The sequence below is a fragment of the Lissotriton vulgaris genome, chromosome 2_1 (assembly GCF_964263255.1).
Source record: "Lissotriton vulgaris chromosome 2_1, aLisVul1.2, whole genome shotgun sequence".
NCBI lineage: Eukaryota > Metazoa > Chordata > Amphibia > Caudata > Salamandridae > Lissotriton > Lissotriton vulgaris.
The window spans coordinates 126,398,764-126,418,389 of record NC_141687.1 but is presented as its reverse complement, the minus strand read 5'-3'; the positions used below and the strand labels follow the sequence as shown (position 1 = coordinate 126,418,389).

At 47.6% G+C, this 19,626-nt stretch overlaps 1 protein-coding gene across 1 annotated transcript in view; it reads left to right on the top strand.

Annotated features, from left to right (window-relative positions):
• Positions 1 to 19,626, top strand: part of SUMF2 (sulfatase modifying factor 2) — a 175,501-nt gene that overhangs the window by 102,556 nt on the left and 53,319 nt on the right. Inside the window, exons 5-7 of the mRNA XM_086954575.1 lie at positions 16,002 to 16,152; positions 17,052 to 17,107; positions 18,484 to 18,568. Coding sequence (XP_086810701.1) covers positions 16,002 to 16,152; positions 17,052 to 17,107; positions 18,484 to 18,568 — 292 coding nt within the window. The remainder of the gene's footprint in view (positions 1 to 16,001; positions 16,153 to 17,051; positions 17,108 to 18,483; positions 18,569 to 19,626) is intronic.

Here is a 19,626-nt window from a genome sequence, read left to right as displayed (position 1 = left end):
AGAGGTCGTCAGGCATCACCGACGTGACGGAGCGGCGCCATTTTGTGAAGAATCGGCGCTGGCGCGCGATCGCCCCAAAAGATTGCAAAACTCCTCGTCAGAAGCCTCGAGAGGAGAGATCAGGGCACCGGAGGGCTCAGCAAGGTGTGAGGCATCAGGATCACCGCTTTTGCTGCTGGATAGGACAGCGGGTCAGCAGGAAACTGATGGAGTCGTTCTCCCGAGTTGCGGAGCTCGAGGTTAGGCGGCCATTCGCACTGCCGTAGAAAGCGCAAGCTTTAGTATTCAGCTTTCACCTACTCATTCACTTTCAGGTTTCCTTATCTATAGGCCACCGGGAAGCCTAAAACACTTTTCTGACTCCCTACTAGAAACTACCTTAGCAGCAGCCGCCCAGGCCTCCAATTTTCTGGTCCTGGGAGACCTGAATCTGCACTTTGACGACTCCAAGGACAACTTAGCTGTCGATTTGGTTGCAAACCTTAACTCCTTTGACCTTGAGCTTGCAAGCAAGGAAGCTACCCATAACAAAGGCCACCTGTTGGACCCTATCTTTTCGAACATCTCCCAGCTTGTAGCCAAACCCCCTCTGCCCCTTCCATGGTCAGATCATTCTGTAGTGTCATTCTCTTGGGAATTCTACTCTGAAACGACCAAGGCATCTTGTCCCCGTATACTTCAAAGACCTTGGCCGAGGCTATTGGTAGAAAACCTGAAAACTGCCCTCGAACAATCGGTACCCCCTGCAGAATCTGACGTCCTTCAAGCAGATATAAACTTCCACGATTGGCTCACTAAGTCCTTGGACACGGTTCTGCCCCTTAAACTTACCACAAAAAAGAGCAATACCTTTAAATCCCCTTGGTTTACGCCCGAATTAAGAGAGCTCAGAAAAGCCTGTAAAAGAGCTGAGAGCATGTGGCGGAAAGACTGGGCACTCAATAGTAAAACCGCCTATAAAGCTGCCTTAAGACTCTATAAATCCGCACGGCAGAAATCCAAGGCAGTCTTTTTCGAGGAGAAAATTAGACAATCAGCCAATTCCGCCAGAGAAACGTTTAAAATTGTTAATCTGCTCCTCAAAATTCCAGCTCCAACATTGGTTCACAATGACCCCGAACTAAAATGCAACCAGCTAGCAGAATTCTTTGATGCAAAAATACGGAAAATCCTTGATAGCCTCCCTCAATCTTCTGTCATACTACCCATTGAAGCTCCTTTCTCAGTCCCTACCTGCCTCCATTTTGAGGCGTTCAGCTGTATTACCAGGGAAGACTTCTGCAACACCTTATCTAATATAAAAAGTGGTTCTCCCTCCGACCCAGTCCCGATGCATATTCTGAAACAAATTATGAGCACCATTGCTCCTTTAGCCACAGAGCTACTTAACGCGCCACTTTCCACGGGCACAGTGCCCCCGAGTTGGAAGCAGGCTAAAGTCAAAACGCTTTTAAAGAAACCGGGACTATACACTTCCGATTTGGCCAATTTTCGCCCTATCTCCCTTCTACCTGGACTGAGCAAAGTGGCCGAAAAGGTAGTGAATAGGCAGATCTCAGAGTTCCTGGAGTCTAACGACCTCCTCAGCGACTCCCAAACGGGCTTTTGCCCAGGTCAGGGCACAGACACCGCCCTCATAGCTGTGACTGAAGAGGCAAGATGCATCTTGGATTCAGGGGGATCAGTGGCCCTGATCCTCCTGGATCTAAGCGCTGCAGTCGATACCGTTGACCATGTAATTTTGGTTCAACGCCTTGCCAAGCTGGGCATTACAGCGTCAGCCCTCAGATGGCTGCAGTCTTTCCTGGACAATCGATCCTTCAGGATATGGGAAAATGGCTCTATGTCCAAATCCACTCCTCTACAGTGTGGGGTGCCGCAGGGCTCCTCCCTCAGCCCCACACTGTTTAATGTCTATATGGCCCCGTTAGAGAAGGTAGTAGCCCCCTTTGGGATCAAATCCATTAGCTACGCAGACGACACTCAACTTGTCGTCTCGCTGTCACAATAAGGGGGCTGCCCGGATGACCTCCCGAAATGCCTTACTGCCATTTCCTCCTGGATGTCTAGCTCAAAGCTCAAACTGAATGGAACTAAGACCGAGATCATGTTTCTGGGCAATCAATTTACCTCCCTGCCCCCTGAGCTGTGGCCCCCTTGCATGGGGGACTTACCCCCCCCCCCCCAAGGAGAAAATTAAAAGCCTCGGGATCTGGTTTGAACCCCAATTAACCTTTAAGACCCATGCGCAGAAGGTCGCAGGAGGCTGCTTCGGCCTGTTACGGGCAGCCCGGAAGGTTCTCCCCCTCCTTCCTTTTCAATAGAAAAAAGCTATTAATCCAGGGCCTAATTCTGCCCAGACTGGATTATGGCAATGCTCTCCTCCTGGCTGCACCTCTTGCCACTATTAATACCCTCCAGCGAGCACAGAACGCTGCAGCCAGGTTGCTCATGGGGGCGCCTAGACGGGCATCAGCCAAACCATTGTTAAAAGCCCTTCACTGGCTCCCAATCCAGGAGTGAATCACTTTTAAGTCACTCTGTATCGCTCATAAAACGCTGCAGGGTAAAGGCCCCTCGGCCTTGAGAGGTCTGATTCGCCCCTACAAGTCGGCCAGAGCCCTTCGCTCCGACAGAGAAAACCTGGCCATCATACCGAGAGTAAGGAAAGCACGTACCGGAGGCCGCCGGTTCTCGTTGAATGCAGCAAATAAGTGGAACGCACTTCCTAGAGATCTCCGGATGGAACCCGCCTACCTTAAATTCAGAAAAGCACTTAAAACCCTTCTCTTCCCTATCACTCCCTAAATACGTCCCTTCTTGAGTTTTTTGTGTTCAGTTCAGCCTTCAGCCCTGGGACGCTCCAGGGCAGCCATGCGCTCTATAAATCCAATTTCATTTCATTTCATTTCATTTCATTCCTACCTGTGTCCCTTGTGCTGCTTCTTTCCCTCACACCATTCTCTGGCCCCCTGCCTGTCACTATGGCCCTAGCTTCGTTTCCATCAACTTCCTCCCACCACTCCACTGTTTCTTCCGTTACCCCAAGCTCTGCTCTCCTGTCAACCCCATTCCTGCGACCCCGCGCATCTCCTCTGCCTCCTACCTGTCACGGGCTGACCTCACTGTTGCGGCCGGTGGAACATGGCAGTCGCAGGTAGGAGTCGGAGGGGGAGGTTATATTAAACAAGCATTGGAAATGCAATCGGGCTCGGATTTATTTGAGTTTGAGCTAATGGCATTGTAAATGGCAATGTCTTTTCGCCATGTGTTATGGAGTGTGTGCATGTGGTGTGTAGTCGAATTATGTGGGTTAGATTGGAATTGTAGCAATGGTGGCATGCTGTGCTTTACATGAATATGTTTAAAAGTAAAGTGTACCATACTGAGATTGCTACAATAGTTAATTGTGGATGCGTTAACAATTGATGCGTGCACTGATGGCTGGTGGTGTGTGTGCTTGGTGAAAGAGTGCACTGCCGGCTGGAGGTGTGTGTGCCTGGTGGAAGGGTGCACTGACGGCTGGTGGGTGTGTGGTTGGTAAAAGCGTGCACAGTTGGCTGATGGTGTGTGTGTTTGGTGAAAGCGTGCACTGACGGTTGCTGGTGAGTGCGCCTTGTAAAAGCATGCACTGACGGCTGGTGTTGTACGCCTGGTGGTGCTTGTGGTTCGTGAAAGCATGCATTGATGGCTGGTGGCGTTTGGCCCTGGTGAAAGCGTGCACTGACGGCTGGTGGTGTGTTGTTGTGTGTGTGTAGTGGTGAGTCTGTGGGGGTGAGTCTGTGGGGGTGAGTGTGTGGTAGTGAGTGTGTTACACCAATGTGGCGCACTGGTGCCACTGCACCTGCTGCAGCAATGGTAGCTACGCCACACTGGTGCCACTGTCCCTGCTGCAACAATGATAGCTACACCACACTGGTGCCACAGCACCTGCTGCAGCAATGGTACCTAAGCCACACTGGTGCCACTGCACCTACTGCAGCAAAGGTACCTATACCACACTGGTGCCACTGCACCTGCTGAACAATGGTACCTACACCGCACTGGTGCCACTGCACCTGCTGCACTAATGATAGCTATACCACACTGGTGCCACTGCACCTGCTCCACTAATGATAACTATACCACACTAGTGCCACTGCACCTGCTGCACAATGGTAGCTATGCTACACTGGTGCCACTGCACCTGCTCCACCAAAGATACTTACACCACACTGGTGCCACTGCACCTGCTGCACAATGGTAGCTACGCCACACTGGTGCCACTGTACCTGCTGCAACAATGATAGCTACACCACACTGGTGCCACTGCACCTGCTGCAGCAATGGTACCTACGCCACACTGGTGCCACTGCACCTACTGCAGCAATGGTACCTATACCACACTGGTGCCACTGCACCTGCTGAACAATGGTACCTACACCGCACTGTTGCCCCTGCACCTGCTACGTCACACTGGTGCCACTGCACCTGCTGCACTAATGATAGCTATACCACACTGGTGCCACTGCACCTGCTCCACTAATGATAACTGTACCACACTAGTGCCACTGCACCTGCTGCACAATGGTAGCTATGCTACACTGGTGCCACTGCACCTGCTCCACCAAAGATACTTACACCACACTGGTGCCACTGCACCTGCTGCACAATGGTAGCTATGCCACACTGGTGCAACAGCACCTGCTGCACAATTGTAGCTATGCCACACTGGTGCCACTGCACCTGCTGCACAATGGTAGCTACACCACACTGGTGGTACTACACCTGCTGCGCAATCATAGCGAAGTAACACTGATAACACCTCACCTGCTCCACGAATGGTAACTACGCCACACACTGGTGCCACTGCACCTGCTGCACAATCATAGCTAAGCAACACTACCACTGCACCTGCTCCACCAATGGTAGCTACCACTCACCGGTACAACTGCACATGCTGCACCAATGATAGCTACGCCACACTGGTGCCACTGCACCTGCTGCACGAACATAGCTAAGTAACACTGATAACACTGCACCTGCTACACAACAGCATCTATCACACACTGGTGCCACTGCACCTGCTGCACAATCATAGCTAAGCAACACTACCACTGCAACTGCTCCACCTATGGTAGCTACCAGACACCGGTACCACTGCACCTGCTGCACTAAACTGGTACCACAGCACCTGCTCCACCAATGGTAGCTACGCCTACGCCACACTGGTACCACTGCACCTGCTCCACCAAATATACTTACACCACACTGGTGCCACTGCACCTGCTGCACAATGGTAGCTATGCCACAGTGGTGCCACTGCACCTCCTGCACAAGGGTAGCTATGCCACACTGGTGCAACTGCACCTGCTGCACAATCATAGCTAAGTAACACTGATAACACTGCACCTGCTACACAACGGCAGCTACCACACACTGGTGCCACTGCACCTGCTGCACAATCATAGCTTAGCAACACTACCACTGCACCTGCTCCACCAATGGTAGCTACCGCACACTGGTACCACTGCACCTGCTGCACTAAACTGGTACCACAGCACCTGCTCCACCAATGGTAGCTACGCCTACGCCACACTGGTAACACTGCACCTGCTCCACCAAAGATACTTACACCACACTGGTGCCACTGCACCTGCTGCACAATGGTAGCTATGCCACAGTGGTGCCACTGCACCTCCTGCACAAGGGTAGCTATGCCACACTAGTGCAACTGCACCTGCTGCACAAGTGTAGCTTTGCCACACTGGTGCCACTGCACCTGCTCCACCAAAGATACTTACACCACACTGGTGCCACTGCACCTGCTGCACAATGGTAGCTATGCCACAGTGGTGCCACTGCACCTCCTGCACAAGGGTAGCTATGCCACACTAGTGCAACTGCACCTGCTGCACAAGTGTAGCTTTGCCACACTGGTGCCACTGCACCTGCTCCACCAAAGATACTTACACCACACTGGTGCCACTGCACCTGCTGCACAATGGTAGCTATGCCACAGTGGTGCCACTGCACCTCCTGCACAAGGGTAGCTATGCCACACTGGTGCAACTGCACCTGCTGCACAAGTGTAGCTATGCCACACTGGTGCCACTGCACCTGCTGCACAAGTGTAGCTATGCCACACTTGTGCCACTGCACCTACTGCACAATCGTAGCTACGCCACACTGGTGGTACTACACCTGCTGCGCAATCATAGCTAAGTAACACTGATAACACTGCACCTGCTCCACGAATTGTAACTACGCCACACACTGGTGCCACTGCACCTGCTACACAATCATAGCTAAGCAACACTACCACTGCACCTGCTCCACCAATGGTAGCTACCACACACCGGTACCACTGCACATGCTGCACCAATGATAGCTACCCCACTCTGGTGCCACTGCACCTGCTGCACAATCATAGCTAAGTAACACTGATAACACTGCACCTGCTACACAACGGCAGCTACCACACACTGATGCCACTGCACCTGCTGCACAATCATAGCTAAGCAACACTAAAACTGCACCTGCTCCACCAATGCTAGCTACCACACACTGGTACCACTGCACCTGCTGCACTAATAATAGCTACACCACACTGGTGCCACTGCCCCTGCTCCACTAATGATAGCTACGCCACACTGGTGCCACTGCACCTGCTGCACAATGGTAGCTACCACACACTGGTACCACTGCACCTGCTGCACTAATAATAGCTACACCACACTGGTGCCACTGCCCCTGCTCCACTAATGATAGCTACACCACACTGGTGCCACTGCACCTGCTGCACAACTGAAGCCACTGTCTATATAAACACAGCTGTAGTCAGTAAAGAAAACCAGATCTGCATGAAAAGAGGAAACGCGAATAATGTCTTTGGTAGAAGGAGAACACAGAACAAGCACGAACGCGCGCCACTCACTGCAGACTGGTGAACGCGCCCAGAACATCTGGATTCCATTACCCCTGACAGCTGTAATTGATAATTACTTGCGCTCCCCTGCGCGTAACCGCACACAATATGCAGGAAGTCTAGATTGAGAAATTCCTACGGCCTATGGCGTGCTACCTTACTATAACACAGCCTTGCCAGGACCTATTGCAAAGCATATGCCACAAAAACACCATGAAAATTCTCGCGCATAATGGAATGTCTGGCATTTTTCAACTGCTTTTCTGCAAACCCTTACAAGAGGGCTTCAAAACTCCGCCAACTTCTGACGAAGTGGCGCAGGCCTCGCCCTAAAAATGTGAGAAAACCTTACTTTAAGTTACAGGGTCGTGAGTCCTGCGCCGCTTCAGCTCCTGGCAGTGGCGGGGTCCCAAGAGGAAGCAGCCACGCAGCCTCCATCTCCTCCCCTAAGCCAATCACAACTCTGCAATGGCAGTGTTGTGATTTGTAAGGCGCAGCAGAGCGCGCCCCAGGCGGGCCATTTTCTCTATTTAGGCTGCGTGCAGAAGCTTACATAGAGAAAACCAGCATTTACAATGCAATGGTTTCGCCTTTGCAAAAGTTAGAGCTATTGGCATTGCTCATGACATTATTTTTATTTTTGTTTTTTTTAAACATAAATAAATGGCATTGTCATTTACAATGCCAATAGCAGGGCAGGAGAGCAAGCACAAGCAACGACGGGGCAGGACAGCAAGCACAAGCAATGAGGAGGGAGGGGGACAGCAAGCACGAGCAACGGGGGGGCAGGGGAGCAAGCACAGCCAGGGGGCAGGGAAGCAAGCACAGCCAGGGTCAGGGACGCAAGCACAGCCAGGGGGCAGGGAAGCAAGCACAGCCAGGGGGCAGGGAAGCAAGCACAGCCAGGGGGCAGGGAAGCAAGCACAGCCAGGGGGCAGGGAAGCAAGCACAGCCAGGGGGCAGGGAAGCAAGCACAGCTAGGAGGCAGTGAAGCAAGCACAGGACGGGCTGCAACTCTGCCTGGGCTGCCGCCATTCTCACTGCCTGCATCTGTTGGTACACCTGAGTGAGGCCATACTTAATACATGCCTCCACTGACACACTTGAGTGAGACAACCCTGAATGCATGAATCCACTGTCATATCAAATCTTTGAGTAAATCAGCTATAGACGGATCCTAACTTGAACAGACCCCTGGGGTAGCCAGATGCTGTGATTGACATGTGGAAGCAAGAAGATATGGCAGATTTAGTGAGAGTGGCAGCCTGCATTGTACCTGCAATCGTCCTTGCATGCTGCACACACAGGTTCCCTGAAGCCAGGGTTCATTCCTCCAGTCTGTGGTATACATCAACAGAAATGTACATTGAATTTGAATTTAAAAACATTTGTTGAGCGCTCTTATACCAAGCGGTTTCATGGCGCTTTGAGGATTACTACCAGCGGACAGCAACAGGAGAGGGCATACTAGGTGGCAAAGGCGCTAGAAAAAAGAAAAGTTTTCAGATTTTTCCGGAACTCTAAATAGGAGGATGAAGTACGGAGCGCCAAGGGGAGGGAGTTCCAGAACACTGGTGCAAGGGCCGCAAATTTCGCCCCGCCGGCTTTCTTTTTCTTGAAGCGGGGTATGGTCAAAAGTGCCATGTGGGTTGAACGGAGTTCTCTGCCCGGTAAGTAAGGACTGATGGCTGAGCTGATGAACTCGGGGGCCGTGCCCATCCTGGCCTGGTAAGTGAGGCAGCCTAGTTTGAATAGGGATCGTTCTCTCATGGGCAGCCAGTGCAGTGCCTTCAGCAATGGAGTGGCTCGATGGTATTTGGGCAATCCATGAATCAGGCGGGCAGCCTGATTCTGCACTAACTGCAGGCGATGTATGGCGTAGGCCGGCGTGCCGTTGTAGATTATGTTTCCATAATCAAGGCGCGAAAGCACCATAGCCATTACGATGACCTTTAACGCCGGGAGGGAGAAAAAGCGAGAAATTTTCCTAATTATCCTGAGGGAAAAGAAGCAGGAGGATACCACCGAACTAATTTGGGAGTGCACAGAGAGTTGTGAGTTGAGCAGAATCCCAAGGGTCTTGACTTTAGAGACCGGGAGTGGGGGAACACCAAGTGATGGGGGCCAAAATGACGGGGACCATGGACTGAAACCACCTCCAGTCAAGACTAACTCAGTCTTGTCTGGATTGAGCTTGAGGTGGTTGCAGTTCATCCAGTCCTGAATGAATAGCATAACAGTTTGAACATTCTGAACGGACGAAGGGGAATGGGAAAGATTGAAGATTAGCTGGAGGTCGTCGGCGTAGTTGAACACCGTGACCTCCAGCTGCTGCAACATAAAAATGAGGGGGTAGATGTATAAATTAAACAAAAGGGGGGAAAGTGATGAGCCCTGGGGGACGCCACACTCCACCTTACGGGAGGCGGCAGTGAAGCCAGCAAGGTGGACCGCTTGAGCCCTGTCGCATAGGGAGGACTCAAGCCATGAGAGGGCTGAGCCCTCTATGCCCGCCGCCTTGACACGGGTGAGAAGGGTGGAGTGGTCCACCGTGTCAAAGGCGGCGGACAGGTCCAGGAGAGAGAGATTGGTGTCAATGCCCTCGCGAAGTCCATCCATTACTGAAGTCACTACCTTCTCCGTGGAGTGTAGAGGTCGGAAGCCCGCCTGGCGGGGGGAGAGACAGTGATTTGCTTCCCCGTGAGCGCTCAGGGTGGTGGTGACATGGGTTTCCAAAACCTTCACCCAAATAGGGCAACAGGGAAATGGGGCGGTAATTGGAAGGGGATGAGGGGTCGACACCAGGTTTTTTCAGGATTGGAATAACGACCGCTGCTTTGTGAAAGTTGGGGACAACACCGTTGCTGAGCGAGTCGTTGAGGAGAGTGAGGGGGGGGACAGGATAAGTTAAGTAGATCTCTCTAAGGACGTGAGCAGGGCCAAAGTCCAGAGGAGAGCCGGATTTTACCCGTTGGAGCAACGGGGGAAGAGATTCCAAGGTCAGTGGAGGGATGATGGTCAGTTTAGAGGCAGGGGGAGAGGGTTTGACGAATGTTGGTGAGGGGGGGGTATGTTGATTTTAATTTTTGCAACCTTCTCAAGGAAGAAATCATTGAGCGAGTTGCGTAGATGTTGGGAAGGGGGGATCGTAGCCGTGGCTCTGTCGGATGAAGCTAATTCGTGTACCGTGGCAAAGATTTCTTTGGACTGGGACTCAGCCGCTAATATCTTATTAGAATAAAAAACTGTCTTGGCCTCGAGAATGGCTTTTTTATAGGTCTGGAGGACGGAGAGGTATGCAATTTTCAGTGTAGGGCAATAAGCTCTCCTCCAAGCTCGCTCAGCCCTCCGCGCAGCTAGCTTTTTTGCCTTGAGGTCTGAGTTGAACCATCTATTAGCTGCGTGAGCCCTTTTAACCGTAATCCGTCTCAGGGGAGCGAATTCATTGCGACAGTCGCGACAACCTGTCTCATTCACTGTTCAAAAAGATTAATTGTCACTTGAAGCAACTGTGGAGTGGGAGGCAACATAACGGTGTAGCATTTCACATTACTGGCAAATAAGCCTGTAAACCATGTGAAACATACTAAATGAACACCAACTGCATCAAAAGCGGTGCCTGCTTCCAGGAGTCAGTGGTTTGGCATCAAGACACCACCTGGTACCAATCATTTTATGCAAATACCCTTTCGACGCATCCGAATAAACTTCGACCATTATAAAGCAAGGATTATAAAGCAAGGAGAGAGTGCTTCACAGCTCACACATCATAGCACATACAAAAAAAAGAGTCCAGATAGATAGAGACACAGCGTAAAGGCAGATTGAGAGATAAGACTAGAAGGTAGGACAAGCATGCAGGCAGATGGGTAAACAGGTTTTTGGACATAAGAAACAGAGAGACAGGCAGATATAAAGGCACACAATTGACATGCTGGCATATAGGTAGGTAGGGAAATAAGGAGGGACAAGGGCAGTCAGAAATAGTCAGACAGGGAAAGAAGTAGGCCATAGGAAGACAGACAGACAGACAGATGGAGACAGAGGGACATGGAGACGGGAACGAAGACAGACACAAGGAGAGGGGGACTGACAGGTAAACATGCAGCTATATATACAGGTAAGGAGACAAGCAGGTATGTAGGCTAGCACTTCAGTTAAATATACCGACAGACAGCCAAGTACGATGCATCTAGATAGACATGCAGACAGACAAGCAGACTTAAAGGCAACTAGACAGGAAAAACATATTGGCATATATGTAGGTAATGCAGCGGGCAGGTAGAAAGACACGTAGCCCTTAGTCAGCCAGGCAGTGAGTTAGACAGACAAACTCAATCTACAGAGTAAGCTATGGGCAGACAGGTACACAGAATACCGACAGATTGCACCCTGCGCCCAGCTCCCCGTGTACGTGCCTTATAAACACTGAAGCCCGAGCGATGACGTTGTGACAGGCCAGAGCTGCACTTGGACCCTGCGATGTACACATCTCAGCCACCACTCGCACACACTGGAAACAGGGCGGGGCCACTTAGTTAACAATGATTTCCCATCTGTTCGTCATTTACACCACAGGCTAAGCGCAAGACTCCCAACCAAATTCGATTAGTTGTGTGAGGCAGAAAATACTCGATAGACTACCCCCCACTGTGACCAGAAGCAGCAGCAGACGAGGAGCACAGCCGGCGACTGCACAATACTATCCTCCGTGCATAAACCGACCCCCAACCTGGCCCACCCGGAGGACACATCCCCTGTCCAGAAAACAGTGACCAAACACAGCCCCGGGGCAGAATCATCACGACTGGAACCCATGGTGCACTATGACCCCTCCCCCCCTCAAAACAACACACAGGCCATGCCCCCCCCCCACCATTCCTGAATACAATGTGTGTTATTGAACCTCAGTGCACACCCTTTCCCTCAGTGCTTCCTGAGTGCTCACGGCCGACCTTCCCTCAGAACACATTTCTGCCCTGGGCACCTACTGTAAACGCCTTTGTGTAAATAGGAAAATGGTCCTCGCGGCACACGCCCTGAGTGCACAATGCACCCGTCAGGTGAGGGACATCAAAGCAATGAGGCATCTAGATTTCCACCCTCCACTCTATGAGCTCTTGGCGCACGCTCTGGTCTTCAATGCGCACTCGGGCCAGAGCTGCCCTCAGTATACGCTCTGCCTCCGGCCTAAGCTCGGACGGGAGCCAGGCCTGAAGAACCCAGCACGAGGGCAGGTGGGTGCAGCAGTACAGTGGGAAGGAAACAAGTGCACGGGGGAGAGAAGAGGAGGGGAAAACACTGCACGAAACCTGCAGCGAGAGAGAAAAGCAAGAGAGATGGACCAGAAGGGAAAACAATACCCAACAAGCATTTACAAGTGGGACACGGACAGCGGGAGGGGGGTGGGAACGGGCACAAGGACAGGGGGAGAGGGGGCGGGAAGGCAAGAAAAACGAAGCACTCACCTGTACTTCTTCCGGCGGCCGTGGTCGGCATGGAATGACGAAAACAAACACATAAAAAAAAGAAACTCCGCCCACCGCCGCGATGACAATTTGAAAAGGGAGGGGAGGGAAGAAATCGCGGGAACGCCCACGAATCTGGTCCGGCCATGACGGACAGATCTCTGTTCCAATGGCTAGCCTCCATTTATGGAGCTAGCCAATGGAACAGAGGGGCGGATTCCCAAGCCACACTGTTCTAACATTAGATTTCGCCTGCACCGAAAAGCTGCGCACTGCGCAGCTCTCGACGAGGCAAAACCTAAAGAGGCCTGGGGCTGACCAAACGGTCAGTACCCACAACAGTGGGCAAATCCACTCCCCGCCCCCCCTGCCCTCGAGCAGGACCGCCCGCCACCAACCAGACACTCAAGGCACTTCTGCTTTCTCGCACAAATCAGCAAGTTGGTCTCACTCTACGTGTTTTGACTTACTGTGTTGTAAACAAAAATAAAAATTAGTACATGTTGTATCAGATTCCCCTCCCTCAGTCTATGGTGTTCATGCCATTTAGTATCAATGCAGTCCTCTTTCCTGAAGGCGATATTGCATTTAATTTCTTTCTGGATGGCGATTAAACGCAACTCCATTACTACTGCATTACATATAAGGTGGTCACTACTTCTGTGACATCTACATTGCAGATTGCTGTTCGTTTTTGGAAATGCATATTCTACATTTTTACTATGCACAATTTAACCAGTCTAAAATGTGTGCCAATGCCTTTTTTCTAGCTGCTCCTCATTTCTGTAACTTGATTCTTCCATAGAAATTACCAAGCAACTGTTTATGCAGAAGGCATTCCATATAATTGTTTTCTTCAATGAAAAAGGTGGCTAATCTCTAACCCTTTGGTCTTTTTTATTTTCAGGGTACTTTTTAATGTGTGCCATTATTTTGCTCCAACTTTGAATATTATATCTTAGAATTCGTTTTTGATATCTAAAAGATCCACCAGGCTGGTTCAATATGTTTTTTCGTATCCGTCAATTTTTCTTTAAAACATTTTTTAACCTATACTTTTATGATACTCATTTAGAGTGGTGACAGATTGATAAAGACAGTATAATGCATGAATCATTACTACAAGTGCATACACATCAACTTAATATCACATTGCAAATCACTCAGTTGCGACACCATCATATCTGTTAATTAGTTCTATATGCACTTAAACATTTCTAAATATAAACTAGTAATCCAGTTGACCTTATGATTTAGTGAGTTAATCACTCGCTGCTTACAATTGTGTGTATGTGTTTGTGCGCCGGTGTGCATGCATACACATGTGTGCATATAGGAGTCAGATGCGTGAGTAAGGAGACACCTCCAGTTCAAGGGTTTGGATCCATGTAGGACCACCTTCTCCCTTGATCTTTTTTGAGATTTACAAACTACCCAGCAGATTCGGTTCTGATGACATTGATATCAAGTTTGACCATTTTAAATTGCACCAAACTCCATGTGTGGTGTCATTTTAGACCTGGTTGTTTTCAGAACTTGGGGATGATTATTTTTATTTAATTAATGCATTTTGACAAGAGCAACTTTACAGAGCACATTATACACAAAGGTGCAAAAAATATCCATAAGGCGATTGTATTACCAGGTTATAATGAACTGACAGGACATATGTATGAGTCTGCCGTGTGAGAAGCCGGCCTAAATATTTTGTCGGCGACAATGTTCATTCTCTAATATGTTTTCTTCTAATATATTATATGTAAAACGCTAATACCTCTTTACTAGCTATTATACTTTAGTGCTCCACTGTGCTAGATCTACGGTTTTGAAACATAAATACTTCTAATGATAAATAACAGTAAAAGGCATTCCTTCCCCATGTCAGCAAGGCAGCATAATCAATTGTGGAGGTGTTAAGAGATGAAAAGTCGTGAATCAGGACTCATTGTCGGAAAGATATCTAGTATTTCGACAAAACAACGAGCATAGGTTTGTTTGTGGATGTAGATGTTGATGGACTGAGCGAGTTGAGAAGATGCAAAGCCGTTGATTGTTTGGAATACAAGAGTGTGTAGCTGATGAAGAGCTGTATTAGCACCAGGAGCCAGTGTGCATGCTGTAAGAGGATGTAGGGAAGTCTCTAAAGAGTTTGAATAGAGTTCATGGTGAGAATTTTCTTTAGTAGTAGGAAGAAGTTTTTTAGAAAACCTCTGTGGAACCTGCTACATTAGTCAAGACACATTTTCTTTATGTAGAGAAACTTAAGAGCATGTTGGCTGAAAATTAATTGAGCAGGGATCCTGCTGATGCTGAGAAAGAGAAATGTGCATCAATGGTAGTGGACGTTATGAAGGCAGAGGGGGACTGCTGCAATTGTAGTTCTCATCGAGGCTGTGAATGGAAGGCGAGATTATATAAGAAATCACAAATCGTTAAGCTGACTTAAATCTTTGAATGTGTCTCTTGCTGTAAGGATAGAAACACACTATTGCTCTTTTGTTTTTGTTATAATGGAAAAATGTAATATGCTCCAGGGTAAGTAACTGGTTCATATAGAAGTACAAATTAACTACAAAATAAAGCTATACACTCCCTCTAAGAAGTAAGATGATATAAATCTATAATAAGGAAAAATGTAATTTCAACTAAAGGGGTGCAGGTGCACCTACAACTAGATGGGAACGTTGTGGGTGCAGTTGATTTCTGTTCATAAGAGTTTTAATTTCATTAGGAGACCCCACTCACTTAAAGTTCAATACAGGAAAAAGATGTTTTAATTTTGGGCAATTAGAAAAAAAAACATGGTCCCTAAATGTTATGTTCACCATGATCACACTTTTCCTGTACTTGACATATCCACACAGGGCGTCACTACCTTCATACACTTAGGTCTAGACTGCACCCAGGACACCTATTTGTCATCATGGGTGCTCAACTCATGAATAGATTTCAGCATGGCCACATTAAGTCTCCAGAGATCAAATTTGGAGAGCACATCTCATCTGCTCCTAAAAGTTGTATTGGCTGGCAGTCATGGAAAACAAGCTGTAGAAATGTTTTAAAAATGAATTTTTATGTTTTTTTAAAAAAAAGAAATTCTTTTCCATTAAATGTTTTCATTGAAATGTGTTTTCTTTGAAAACCGTGACATAAATCAGCATTTCCATGTGTATTATCCTACTACACTTTCTAATATTTTGTTCAGAAAAGTGGTTGAATAACACCTAGTCGCTGCTTGGTGTTTGTTTTTAGTTCAGCAGGCGGATGTGGGCGGGAGATAGTGAATATTAACTGTTTTAGAAGCTCTTACTGCACCGTGGAGTAGGCTACCTTGAGTCTACCTGTCCGGCCTGGAGATAATTAAAGGATTTGCTGTGACAATCTGAAGTGTAGTGTGTACCCATACTTTCTGCGCATGAGCCTATGGCATTCCTAAATTCTTTTTTATATGTGTCCCTTTTAATTTAATAGCACTCTATATCGCCCGGGGTGTCCTCCTGTTAACTATTGTTTTACAATAATGATAACAACCCATGGTAGTATCTCTTTGCTTTCTGGATACATTGTGTTAATCCAACCCATTGGAAGTGTGTTTACAAGACAGCTGTTGTTGTCCTCCCCTTTAGCCCACTGGCCCTGGATCCAGCATTAAAGAGAGGTTAGAATATCCCGTACTCCAGGTAAGCTGGAACGACGCACGGGCATACTGCGAATGGAAAGGGAAGAGGCTGCCCAGCGAAGAAGAGTGGGAATTTGCAGCTAGAGGAGGTCTCAATGGTATGCTCGGTTTTCACTTTTGACACTCTAGTCCAGATGTGTCTTATGTAACTGGTTTGTGATTTAAGTGATCATTAGTAGAATTACTGTGCTTTTCAAGTATGATGGTTGTTAGAGAAATTACACTGTACATTATATAGATTGATGATTAGAACAACTGCTATGTGTTGAAATGTTTTTCTTTATAATGCATTTTTATAAAATACAACTCAACCGGAGCGTTGTCCATGTACAACATGGAGATCCACACAGGTAAATATCACATAGGTCTACAGTTCACTGTAATGGATAACAGTCAATTTACAACCTTGTCTAAGAACAAGGAGTAAATGACATGCTAAGAAAAGGTTAAGAGCAGCATGGTGGAATAATGAATGCCATATAGAGGAAGAGAATCATAGTCGGAGAGCTGTGGTCACAAAATTAGCAAGTTAACAAAGGTAAAGGGTGAAAGGGAAAATTGTTCTGGAGGAAGAAAAGATGCAAATAGTTGAGTGATGGGAAAGAGAGATGAATTATAGTGGCAAGTGAACGAGGGAAGTATGTATTCACAAGGGCAAGGGAAGCAAAGAATGTAAGAGTGAAATCGGACACAAAGTGGAAAGCTAGCATAGAAGAGATGGATGGAAGAAGGATAGAGCCAGGTAATGGAGATTTACATTTATATAATCCTTCATACTCCTGGCAAGGCACTGAATTGCATTTGTGAAGGTTCATGGTCTATCTGCTGTTATATACATCTTAAATTCTGCTGCTTTGACCTGCCAATATGTAATTAAGGGTGAGGTATTTAAAGCACCTGGTAGTTACAGGCTGTTTTTAATACCACCCAACTCAGAATTCAGATCCCTGCGCAGGCATCATAACTTACCCATTTTAATCCCCTCCTCTCTTTACAGGTAAAATCTATCCCTGGGGAAACAAGTTTCAAGCGAACCGCACAAATCTCTGGCAGGTAATGCTTTCCCAATCACACCAGTCTTCCATATAAAGAGTGGGTATCTCTTATTAGAATTGAAATATGTTGATGTATTTCTCTGTGTGAGGATGCCTTTCATAAAAATTTCCCAAGAAGGTGTCAAAGCGATATACTTCTACTTCTACCTTTTACTCCATGTGCTAAAGCTTAGCGTGCCGCCAGTTACGGTCTGGGTTAATATGCTAGAATACTGGGATCGGCAATGTGCCTATTCATTCTGGTGGTATGAGGTAGATGTTGAGCGGAGTGAGAGGGTAAGTTAGTACAGGTAGGAGGTGTGGTTCAAGCCATATGTTGTGGCTGCAAAGACCAGCCTAATCCGACCTGGGCTGTTGATGGATTGTAGATGGACAGATCCTTTTTCCCTGTTAGTCTTTTGTTTTAGGGTTTTCTGTCAATATACGAGTTACCATATATTTTAAGATGTCAGATTTGGGTACATTCTAGGGTTGCCAGCTGATCCAGTTCTAGTAAATAAACAGTTGAAGTAGGAATATTTTCCTGTCTGTTCTTCAGGGCTACATTTGCTACTTAGTAAAAACTTTGGATTAACTCTGATCCAGAGCCATCATACTTCATTGTATTATCCACGTAAGGTTCTTCATCCAAGGCTGCATGGCGACAAGAACTGGAGAGGTGGGCAGACTGTGAGGGAAGAGTACTGATCAGAGAGACCAAACGAGGGAGGGATAGGGTTATTAAACAGAAGCAGGGCCTGGGAAGTATTAGTGGATACTTTGAAACACCCAGAAGATGCCACAGGGACAAATACACCTGAGGTATCGTCAGCACTGGGCACCACAAGATCATCCTAGAGACTACTAGAATAAGAAATAGTAACATAGATTCTTGAGACCTGTACACTGTAAAGGGAGACTTGGCTGAACAGCATATGAACTGGAGAATATACAATTAATGACAAATACCACTGGTGGAGGGCATCCCACCCTACTGAACCACTACATTGAATACACTGGAACGAATTCTGACACCCTGGCGTCCATGATTCACAGGAAAGGAAGGGGTGAGGTGATTCACAGTGTAAGAACTTGAGGGCCAAGATAACGGATGCCTATGCGGCTATGAGCGTTGCGGGAGTAAGGACAAGGTAAGTGGTAAAATGTTATCTGCCTACGCTGTGATGTGTAATATGCTAAGAGAACCAATAAATCTGTTTAAAAAAAAAAAAGGCTCTACCCCCAGGAGTTTCCTGAAACTCAGGTGGATGCTGTCATTGGCATTGGAGCAGAGTTCACTGAAAATGAATAGCTTGTTAAAAGCTCAAGCTGTTATGTCCTAATAAAAGATGTTGAATATCGTGTTTTCCCAATAATATCATTTGTTTGACGCAGGGAAAGTTCCCACAGCTGGATAAAGTTGAAGATGGCTATCATGGAGTTTCTCCTGTGACCGCCTTCCCTTCACAGAACAACTACGGTACAGAATATTGTCTCATGCTTTAATCTTTTCTTTTTTATTGTCCCTACATAGTCCTGCTGTCCGCAACAGTCGAGGCACTGTGCAAGCATTCTAGGTACTAATGGCAGATCTGTGTCGGTAGTCCACAATGGCACCATATCTCATTTTAGTCATGTGTGTTAGCCCAGAGTTTGGTGGACAGGTTACTCATTTGTGAAGGAGAATCCATATTCTATATTACAAGTGCATTATATCCTATGGCACTTATAAAAAGGCCAACCGAGTAACTTTTTGTCAAAACTAGGTTAGGCCCCTAGTCTAATTGTTTTAGTAAGCCTGTTGAGGAGAGCAAGTACCAAATTGTATTGAATTGGTAAATTGAAATCTATGCTTGGCAATAAGACGTCCTTCCAATATGGAGCAATTTGACAACACTACAACTAGGCCTCGCAGCTATGGAGATTTTTGCCAATCAAAATTAGGACAATTTTGATGTTTTTGGCTCATGCTCTGTATAGGAGCACGAATTGACAAGTGATATGCTTTGATAGGGTTGCATTATCCTATGCTCTTTAATGGTTCATTTTAAGGGAATGCTAAAGCAGCGGTAAATATGAGCATGGTGGTATAGGACAGTGGAAACTAACTGCGTTGTTAATGGGGAAACATATTTGTTCGAGGCATGTGGGCTGCTGAATTCATATCTGTGCATAGATCGCTGCCTAGTGTTGGGTCCGGATGATTGCACATTGTTGTCCTGGAAGAGTCTTCGAAGTATCACAAGACAGGTGGCTCCTCCCCATGACTACAGTGCGCATGGGCATCCTCTCTATCCTCAGATTGTTTTTTCCCGCCATTGGGTTCGGATGTAATTTCCAACTCGGAGTTCGGAATCGATAAAAAACTTTTCTAAAAGGCCAAAAGGCCTTCGGGGTCGTCGGTATTGTTATTCGATCGGTGCCGACAACTTTATTTCTGTTGTTTTTCTACTCAGAACGTCGAATCGGGCCGCGTGGCATCTTCGACACCAAGGGACCGATCGTCGATGGAACGAAGTCGATTCAAAAGATGCCCCA